The sequence below is a fragment of the Aulostomus chinensis genome, chromosome 6 (assembly GCF_037954235.1).
Source record: "Aulostomus chinensis isolate RoL2024-O1b breed Wild chromosome 6, RoL_Achi_v1.0, whole genome shotgun sequence".
NCBI classification, from domain to species: Eukaryota; Metazoa; Chordata; class Actinopteri; order Syngnathiformes; family Aulostomidae; genus Aulostomus; species Aulostomus chinensis.
The window spans coordinates 7,749,811-7,760,000 of record NC_141325.1 but is presented as its reverse complement, the minus strand read 5'-3'; the positions used below and the strand labels follow the sequence as shown (position 1 = coordinate 7,760,000).

The following is a 10,190-nucleotide window of genomic DNA, read 5'->3' as shown; positions in this document are numbered from 1 at the left end:
TATTATCAGCTGTTGACATGGCTATGCTTTTTTTTTTTTAAATAATGTTCTTAGTTTGTCATTGTATCTTTGATAAGTGAAAGAGGAGTCATTTCACTTGCCATCTGGGTTTGTTGCAGCTCGTGTGTTCATACTCCCACCAGATGGCCTTCAAGGTGCGTGAACCTCAAACGCCAGAAATCTTTGGCATCAGATGGGAAAGTCCGGGCATTTTTGCCTGTTAGTCTAAAATGGTGACTTTATGTCGTAGTGTTTCTGAATGAAAGGCATCTGTTTGAAGACAGGGAGCTGAAGTTCTGAAATCTACATCTAATAATGTTGAAGTGTCCTTGCTTTCTCCTTTTGTCCCTCTTTAGGAGTCTTCCCCTCTAGTCTGACTCAATTATAACCACCCTTCTTTTATAGGGTCTGAGATTTGGGTGTTTTTGATGCACTGTTCAAAAAGCTCCCACCATAATGCTTATTTATGAATGAAAAGTTGATCAGAAACATGATTTAAGGAGGGGCTTTATAAATACTCTCAGCATCCCCCCCTCTGGAAAGAAGCGGTACTACACTAACGGAATCGTAAATGAATGAAATCCAAGTTCTGATTCTGTCAATCTCTGAGGGTTTGTTATAGATCCAACATCAACAGGTCGGATGAAGAACACATCACCATACACAAACCCTATATTCACATACTGCAGAGAAACTGTAAAGTCTTTTATTGAGACTGTGTTTGCAGGCCCACACCTGTCAAATTTTAAATGGCATGAGACTGTCCAACACAAAGAAGTGCGTACATTTTGAGAAGCTGTAAATAATTTAAGATTCAAGAAGTATATAATGTCTATATGTCTATCTTTGTGATTTGGGACTTCAAGTCAATTGTATTTTAGATTATTAAAGTACTACTCAGAGGCAAAAGCTCTGGCTGCATTCTATGAATATTTATTATTCAACTGTAGCGCTGATTCCTTCACAATAAGAGCTTCGTTCTCTCTGCTGGCAACTCGATTAGTAGAAAAGGAATTTACACTGGACGCAACAAATTCTGCAATATAAAGCTTTAGTCAAGCTTTGTTGAAGGCTCAATAAGTGCTATTTTCATCCTCTTCTGCCTCTTTAAACTGCATATCTTGTGACAGAAGTTTTCATAGCGCGTTTGACCCGGCTGAAGTAATGTAACGAGAGTTGAGCGTTATTCATTTTTCTCGTCAACACAGGGACCATGGTTACTGCATGTACTGTGAGGGATCAAAGATGCATTTTTTTTTTTCCCTTCATGTGTTTTTTTTCCTTAATCACTGATCAGACTACATTTACGTTAGTTTTTATTTTGACATCGTACTCCCCACGCAGCTGGATTCATCTGAATGCTCTGATACAAACAGCACTTGTTTCATATTATGCTTATAATTTGATAGAATTATTTAAGGGTTTATATAGTCTTGCAAAACCTGAAGAAGACATGGATTTTGAAAATAATTTCAAAGGCTGTGGAAAAATTGGAAGTTTGACAAATACCTGTATATTACAGTATGTGTGCTTCAGTCAAGATTTAATCACAACCTTATATTGGATCATTTACTTGTTTTTTTTTTTTAATCAATCCACATAGCTTGTCAGTAAGTTCAATATATTGTGGAACATGTATGAACCCTGTGCTTTACGCTTATTTTGAATCATCCTGCTGTCCACGTTTCCTCTTTAAACCTGTTGTATCGTATATTTTCATTCTGTCTTGTTTTCTGCAGAATAAAGCAAACTTTTCCCGTTAAGTCCTATTTTGTCTGGTAGTCCATGTGGTCAGAGTCATGTTTAGTCTTTTAGAGACTAATGGATCATCGTGTGAAAGAACGTAAAAGAGGGAGTCGACCTGTGTCCCTGAATGCCTGTTTGTTGAATCTGCTATGAGATAAGACAGACTGTTCTATTGATACAGAGTGCAAAGGTTAAACCACAAAAACTTCCAACTGCTTGTTATAGGGGTTACCTGAAGTCAATATAACACGCAAATTAGTATTTTAAATGTAAAGGGTCCTGTGTAAGAATACTGAATGCAGTTTTCAAAGAAGCCCTTGTGGTGCAGAACCTGTTTGTGCTGCTTATGTCATCGTCCAACAAATCATGAAGGGAAGAGCGAACAATCACTTAACATGCAAACCTCCCCATAATCCCCTTCCCTTCACAGCTGCTCAAACAACACAAATCAAAGTTTATTCCAAAACCAATTATTCATAGCACATTTCACATCAACCAAGAACGAAAAAAAAAAAAAAAGTCAAGTATTTGGTCTACACAAACTTTCGGTATTTCAAGGAGACGACACGAAACCAGATGTTCAACTCTGAAGTCACTTACAGACCTGTCGTGTTGTAAGGCGAGTTCTGGAAACCTTCAGGACATGCCAGCACTTCAGTTTGACCTGAGAGAAAGTCTGATCTATGCTGTGAACATTAAACATGGACTAGACACTCAGTCCTGGAGCTGCGGTAGGAACACACCCAGTTTAAAATTAAACAAAGATACAGAACTGCACACGACAACCACAGCAATTACAAAATGCGTGAGATCAGACTCACTTCCCCCAAGGTGTGTGAAGACATTTAAACCCTGCGTGAAATATGTATTAGTCGAGCTCATTGGTAGAAATGAGCTGAATAACTGAACAGTGAACCGAAAAAAAAAAAAGTAGAGCACAGTAATGAAAAGGACTTACAAAGTTTTGCTGCATGGTCACAACACTGGCACCAGAAAGGATTGTATCTTAGCGAAACTCACAAGGCCTGAATATAATTTTTAGTTTGAAGGAAATTTAAGAAAATTAAACGGCACCATTTTTTTTGTGTCAAAGAGAAAATTCTGACTGTACTTATGAAAGTTTTATTAAAAAAAAAAAAAAATCGAAAATTTGAATCTTTAATAAAAATCTCTTGAGCCCAAAGAAAGCTGGAGGTCAGGCTCGTCTTAAAAGACAAAAACAAATCAAAAAAAGCTCAGCAACTTTCGGGTCCACATGCAGGATCTGGGCCTCTGTGAACAGGTCCCAGTGTTAGTGCTGTTTTTAACTGTGAGTAATTTGAGGTGAAGCAAAGAAAAACTTAATTTTCCACCTTGACAATTTGCAAGATTACCTGATTAACACCATAATAGCATTGATCCTGTCTACAGAAACACCACTGAATCCGTTGAGTAACTCCTGGCCGAGGACTGCTTCTAAATTGATAGAAATACCACAAAGCACATAGATTCTTCAAAGCTTTTTTTTTTAAGGACAGGACCAGGTGGATGCTTTGTTTGGCACACCAAAATGATGTGAGCTACACCGTTTCCACCGTTTCTCTTGTGGGTAGGTCAGGAGGGCTTTGAAAGTTTAATCAGCAAATAGTGCTTCTCTCAATGTTCAAGCGCAGTCATTACAAGGAAAAGAATTTAAGATTAATGTACATTCTGATGGAAATACATTATTGAATAAAAGCATTTCAAATCTATATTCCCATCCATAGGTCAAGCCCTGAGTAACTCAAATGACTTCCTGATTAAAATTTGTTTTAGTCAGAAAAAGTGTGTACTTGATCTCTCTCGACTCAAAAGCTTAAGAAAAGCTATTTGTGACCATTTCTTGTGCATTGCTTCACGTGTAGGAGTAACTCTCATCATCGTACTCCAGCTCAATCTCATCATCATCCAAGAGTCCATATTTGAACTTGCGATACACAGTCCCATCCTGTCCCATGTACACAATATCATCATCTTCATCTTCTTCATCCTCTTCGCATTCAATTATTTTATCGCTGTAATCCCCAAATGAGGAGGCAGTAAACTCTGAGCCTCCACCGTTGTCCAGTTTCTCGTAGCCTAGAGCAGTGACTTTGGGCAGGCTGGTGATGCCGAGGGATTTAGATCGAGCATGGAGGAAGATGAAGACGCCCCCACCCACAAACAGGACCACGAAAACACAAGTAGTGACGAGGAGCTGGGCGCTGCTACCCTCAGCATCCAAATCCTCAGCTTCCCTCAGTATGTAGTTGACACCCAGGATGCACTCCTCTGAAAATGGAATTGAGAAGATCATTAGGGTACATGAGACGAACGTGCACTTTGTGTTTCTGTGTGACATTTACAAGTCCGCAGCTCCAGTGAAACACAGTCTTGTCTGTCATGACCCGAGGTCAAGAAAGCTAAGAAATTCCTTGTGATTAGCTTCTACAGAGAGAAAAGAAAGGTGAAACCCAGCAGCCAGGCATGGAAATAAGAATAAAGACTCCGCCAAAAAAATGAGTTGTCGCCCTTCTACTTTCTCAAGAAATGAGTCCTCACCCTGCTTTCCCAGGAAATTACAGGCGAGCCAGAGCGTCTTCATCTACCTGCTACAACAGTGCTTTGTTGTGAGCAGGTGCTGCCAGATTTCATAAGGCCAGTTCAGACCAAAGAACCCCAACAACACCAGATGCAACATTCAAAAACATCTTGAAAACATTCAACAACTGTGCTTGGAAATTTGATCATCTTCCACTGATCTTCTGCCCATTCAGACTGCTGCGATTTTCTGTGGAACATTTGTAAAACTGTTTTGTTGTTAATCATTGGTTGGACCTGGGCTTAAGGAGTTTCTGGAGGATAGGCTACTAGGATACCGCGGCATGGCTCAGGGGTAGAGTGGCAGTCTAGCAACCAAAGGGTCACTGGTTCAATCCTCGACCCCGGAGACCATGTCGACGTGTCCTTGAGCAAGATACTGAACCCATAATTGCTCCTGATGAGTAGGTTGGCGCCTTGCACGGCAGCCTCCACCATCAGTGTGTGAGTGAGTGGGTGAATGAGATGACACTGTAAAGCGCTTTGAGTAACGCTAAGGTAGAAAAGCGCTATATAAAATTGAGTCCATTTACCGCTGCTGTTTATATCGCTAACTTTTCCAGCTAGCAGCATGCATATTAATTGTTCCAAGTACAGGCTTACGGACACAAAATTATGTGACTTACATGAAAGTGGAATAAAAAAAAAAACAACGCAAACTTGTACTGCTACATCATTTAGCAAATTGTGCCTTTTTATATCTCTGAGGTAACTTTTGCCAAGTTTATGCCCGCATAGCTCTATAGCTACACTTAAATAGATAAAAACAACAAAAAAGATCTGCCATGCAGACAGAGCGAGGCCTGCGGGCTCTTGCTTCTCTTGCATGGGGGGTCTGGTTCAGGTAGCATGGCTGCTAGGTCACTGTGCGCATGGGATTTTGCCCAGTTTTTCTGGTAGAAAATCTTGAGGAAATTTGTGAGAGAAACTCCTTTAAGTACCATTGTGGATCTGATTTCTATTTTTTTTTTTTTTTTTTACCTTTTGACCGTTTTTGGGTTTTCATTTTTATAACTGTCCTCATTTGGCCAGGCTAAGGTAATGTAGGACCTTGGTAAACTTTTGACAACAAAACTCACTGGTAAATTCACAAAAACACTCTTGTTAGGGATAAAATACGACCTTCATAATGTTAACCGCGTGTGTGCATCGAGGTGTGATGTCCCTGTGGTTTTCATCATTTTGGGTGCTTTGATGTCAGATTTCTGTTCAGGTCGAACAATTCATGACTATCTTAACCTCTTCTATAGCACGTCAGTCTCATTTTATTGTATCCTTCAGTTCATAACGGTGCATTACACAGATGCAGGTTGGTTTGAGGCTGCGTGCTGTCATCATATTATCTGACTGGGCCTGGTATGACTGGATGCTTGTACCCTGAGAACAGCAACTATCAGTTGCATGAACTTTAAAGGGCAACGATTACTCATGGAAGATTGGAAGTTAATGTGACTCATTGTGACTCGAACACAATCTGTATAATCCAGAGGGGGAATTTTCTCAATACGCTTAATTGATCTGCATGTATTTCATGAGGGCAGGAAGTGTGTGTTCCAGTGTGTGTCCTCATCTACCTTGTGAGGCCTTGCAGTCACAGCACTCCCTGGATATTGGTTTATTCAGGTGCTCTTCATCTCCACAACAGCTCAAGCACCTTCCGTCATCTGCCAGAATCTGGAGAGCGGGGCATGCCGTGCAGTTCCACTTGCCCGGACCTCGGCAGTCCAGGCAAGACGAGTCACACGCGTAACACTTTGGCTGATCGCTCTTGGAACCCGAACCCTGGAGCAATGGAAGGAGATGTAATCACACATAAATTAATAATTTTAAACTAAATAATGGAATATTGAATGCTTGTCTTCAAACACTCATTATAAATAGATTTGAGGTAAAACACAAGCTGTCTATCACCTGCGAGGTAGCGTAGAAGCCTAGAAGACACTTAGATTCACAGATTTCTCCTCCCAGTAACATGTAGCCTTCATAACAGGTCTGGCAGGCTATAGCGCCCTCATCTGGACACAGAGAGACACAGACAGAGGAAATAATATCTCATGTCTTAATCATCACATGGCTAAACTGGAGTTTCCAAATCTTCAGAGGCATAGCAGAAGCATTTCATGGCTTCAGAGGGAGTGAAGAGAGAGGTAATGTTGGGAATTTCTTTTTCAATTTTGCAAATTCTTAAAGGAGTAAAATAGTGGTTATGTAATGGAGATGTCCAATTGAATTTAAAATGCTTTTTTTTGTATGTCATCCACATTCTCATCTGTACATTCCCACGTACACACACACACACACACACACACACACAAAACAAAGCAGAGGCAAGCGGTCCTCTTACTTTTGCAGGTCTTACAGCTGGGATGACACTTGTGACAGGTACTGGACCAGCTGTCCTGATAGTAACCTGGAGGGCAGCTCTTCAGGCACTGCCCCCAGTGCTTCATGTAGACATATCCATCCCTACAACTCAGACAGTTCCTGTTACCAAGACCCCAACACTGGCCACAAGCTGGGTCACAACGCTCACAAACCATAGTGGAGGTGTTTCCAAAGTGACTGGATAGGAAAGAGAGACAGACTGTAAGTGCTTTTACAAGAACAAGGAAAGAAATTTGGAGTATGTAAGTTCCTCCGACCTCTCTGAGCACGTTTCAACACAGCTGCTTCCCTGCTTGAAGAATCCAGGTTTACAGGCGACGCACTGCAAACTGTGACGGCCGACGCATGACTTACAGCTGAAGTGACAGTGCTCACACACACGTTCGTCTTTGTCCTCTCCGTAGTAACCAACGGGACACTCCTGCACACATGTGGAGTCTGAAAAGAGAAGGAAGTCTTTATGTTGTTCCACTAACTGAGTGTCCATGACCGTCTCTGACTGAAAACTCACTGAGTAGGAAAAGTGGTTTGTTGCAGCTCAGGCAGTGATTCTGGCCTGGTCCAGAACAGCGGTGGCAGAATTTGTGGCATTGTTGACAGTTTCCATTGTGGTCCAAGTATGAACGCAGAGAGCACTGACTGAACCACACGCAGTGTCCGCTAGCATCTTTACGCCTGTCGTCACCACAGCTGAGGCAGGATGAGGGTTCGTGGCCTGAGCAGGTCAGACATGACCGGTCACAGTCTGGGAGGAAACACAACCATCGGACACTGATGACTGGACATTTAGGACTAAATTCAACAGATATATGTTAATGGAGAATTCATGTTTTGAATGGTGAATAAGGTTACAATCAAATTAAGACAGATTGTTGAAGTGAGTTCTTCATAATTCTCCAGAAAACAAAAAAATCTCTCGAAAGGACATCTTAAATTTGCAGTAGCCACGTTATTTTTGCAGTATTCAATAGAAGAGGTAGAACAATGCAATGAAAAGAAGTATGTCCTTTTTGTCCAGAGTAGTAAGAACATCTGATATTGATTTGGAGATACTCAGTCACATTCCATGGTAAAAACAAAAAGTGCAATTATTTCCTATTCGCATATTTCAGTATACAGGAGAATGTACATCTCCACAGACTTGGAGACAGGTTTTGTGGGAAAAATGCCAAAGAAGAGCGAGAGATGGACAGACAGAGGCAGACAGAGAGAGAGAGGGTGCTGGGAGGTTAATCAACTGTCCTCTACTGCCAACACGAGGTGAAACCAAGTAAAAGAAGCAGCGGGGTCAGTGTAGCTTGGGCCTCATTTGTGAAATGTTCTTACACTCTACTGGCTGTCAGGCTCTGCTTTCTGTCTGTAAGACTAAATTAAGGGGTTCAAAATATCCAGTGTGAAAGAACAAACCTGTGCGTACCAACATTTCATGAATCTCTTCCTCACCGTGATATGATACCGAACGCTTCCACCTTCCTTACCTCTGCATTCATTGGTGGTTTTATCATAGTAGGTGCTGACGGGACACTCAGGTAGACACTCTCCGTTGTAGCGGACCGCTTTCGGGTTGCGACACACATCACAGTCATCCATACCAGGCCCATCGCACGAGGCACAATCGGCATGACAACGCACACAATCCTGCTGCTTCTCACTGGCAAAGAAGCCAGTAGGACAATCGTCTACACATTTATCCTCATGGAGGAAGAAGTAATCTGTACATTCTGTGAGAGAGAGAGACAGAGAGACAGAGAGAGAGAGAGAAAATGTAAAAAATAACAATAGACTGCACTCAAATATCTCTTAAATAATCAAATAATCATTATTCTCAGGTTTATCCATATCTTTATGTCTCACAAACATGATTCAACAAACACAAAAACAAAAACGTAAAATATGGTTCTTATTCACTGTGATGCTGATGCTCATTCAACACACACAAGCTCCTTTGCCTCTTTTCCATAACTCCTTCCATCTTGCCTTTGTGCTGCTTAATCTCACTTTAACACCAAGTTGTCAGGAATTAAATACAATCTTTTATGTCACCACCAGTAAAAAAAAAAAAAAAAGTCACAATATTGCAAAAAAAATCAGATCAACCAGATTTTTTTGCATTTTGTATGCTGTAAAAATGGAAAATTAATTTGTGTGGTGCATTTGGGATGAATACCATCTCCAAAATAAAAGTAAATGTACAGTGTGTCTGTAAATGTCACTTCCGCTCCCACTCCACCTCCACATCATGACTTTCATTACTGAACTATTTGCAGGGCTTCCTTGTCTACATCCATCCTCCTCGCCCCTTCTAATTAGTGATGTCGCCTCTCTACTCACTCTGACACAGGCCGTCTGGATTGCACTCTCTGCAGTCAGCAGGGCAGCGTCTGCATTCCCTCTCGTTGCCGTAGTAACCTTCTGGACAGCGTGCTCTGCAGGAGTGGTCAATTAGGAGGTAGCCTCTCTCACAGTTCAGACAGTGGGAGGCGTTTCCCTGGCAGGAGGCACACTCCGGGGCACACGGCTGGCATACACCCTCGTGAGGAAACCCTCTGGAGAAGAAGAAAGAAAACTCTTATCACTGACAGTATGACGATGGTGTGGAACCAGTAGAAAAATGAGACATCACCTATGACACTCCAGCACACACACTCCATTGTGCAGATAAAGGCCGCTCCGACAGTGCTGGCACTGCTTGGCGTCCTGGCAAGTGATGCAGCCTTTGGAGCAGTCGTCACAGTGGTTTGTCACCTTGTTGGCGTATGTACCAGCTGGGCAACGATAGCTGCAGGTCTGCTGAGCAGTCAAATAATGACCTAGAGAGGGCAAGAACAAGGATGATACAAGAAAATTAATGGATAATTGATAATAAGAGAATTCAATTATTGTAACTCTGCAAATATTTCAACAAAGAGGTCAGATGTCTCTCCCATGAGCTGCTGATGAATATTAAAAAGGGAACATTTTCCAACACTTTTAGATGAAGTCAACTAAACATAGTTTCACGAGGAATCTAACACAGCACAGAAACGGAGCCCGTCTACCTGCGTGACAGGTGATGCAGTCGTCCTTCTCTGCTGCAGAGCAACTCTCACAAGATGAGTGACACAGCTCACACTCACCCTGACCTGGAACAGACAGAAACCAGGGAGCAGGAATACTAATAACAGAGGTCAAGGTGGTGAGCAGATTCACGGCAAAACTCAAAGTCTTTGCAAGAGACATCATTATTCAACAAGAAGCATCGAAGTAATTTTCAAGGCAATAAAAATCTGAAGAATATGGTAAACCTTTGCTGCCAGCAATAGAAAACAAAATCTCCTAAAAGTCATAACTATGAGATGACATATCTCATAACTGTGATGTTTAAATATGTCTCTCTTTTTCATTTACTGGTGGAAATAACCTTCCATAGAGCTGTTTATTTTTGCTTGTGATAAATAAAATAATGGGATGGAGATAAGATT

The 10,190-nt window shown here is 41.5% G+C and overlaps 2 protein-coding genes across 2 annotated transcripts in view; one reads left to right on the top strand and one right to left on the bottom strand.

Moving 5' to 3' along the window:
• rfk (riboflavin kinase) overlaps positions 1-1,781 on the top strand; it is an 11,752-nt gene extending 9,971 nt beyond the window's left edge. Inside the window, exon 4 of the mRNA XM_086206233.1 lies at positions 1-1,781. This exon is cut by the window's left edge and continues 294 nt beyond it. The gene's annotated coding sequence lies outside the window, so the exon portion shown is untranslated.
• Positions 1,782-2,875: 1,094 nt separating this feature from the next.
• Positions 2,876-10,190, bottom strand: part of pcsk5b (proprotein convertase subtilisin/kexin type 5b) — an 82,577-nt gene continuing 75,262 nt past the window's right edge. The window contains exons 28-37 of the mRNA XM_086206230.1: positions 9,768-9,851; positions 9,353-9,539; positions 9,061-9,275; positions 8,208-8,450; positions 7,241-7,474; positions 6,987-7,167; positions 6,689-6,906; positions 6,256-6,359; positions 5,919-6,126; positions 2,876-4,035 (exon numbers count right to left, since the gene is read on the bottom strand). Of these exons, the coding sequence (XP_086062356.1) occupies positions 3,620-4,035; positions 5,919-6,126; positions 6,256-6,359; positions 6,689-6,906; positions 6,987-7,167; positions 7,241-7,474; positions 8,208-8,450; positions 9,061-9,275; positions 9,353-9,539; positions 9,768-9,851 (2,090 nt within the window). The 3' untranslated portion in view covers positions 2,876-3,619. The remainder of the gene's footprint in view (positions 4,036-5,918; positions 6,127-6,255; positions 6,360-6,688; positions 6,907-6,986; positions 7,168-7,240; positions 7,475-8,207; positions 8,451-9,060; positions 9,276-9,352; positions 9,540-9,767; positions 9,852-10,190) is intronic.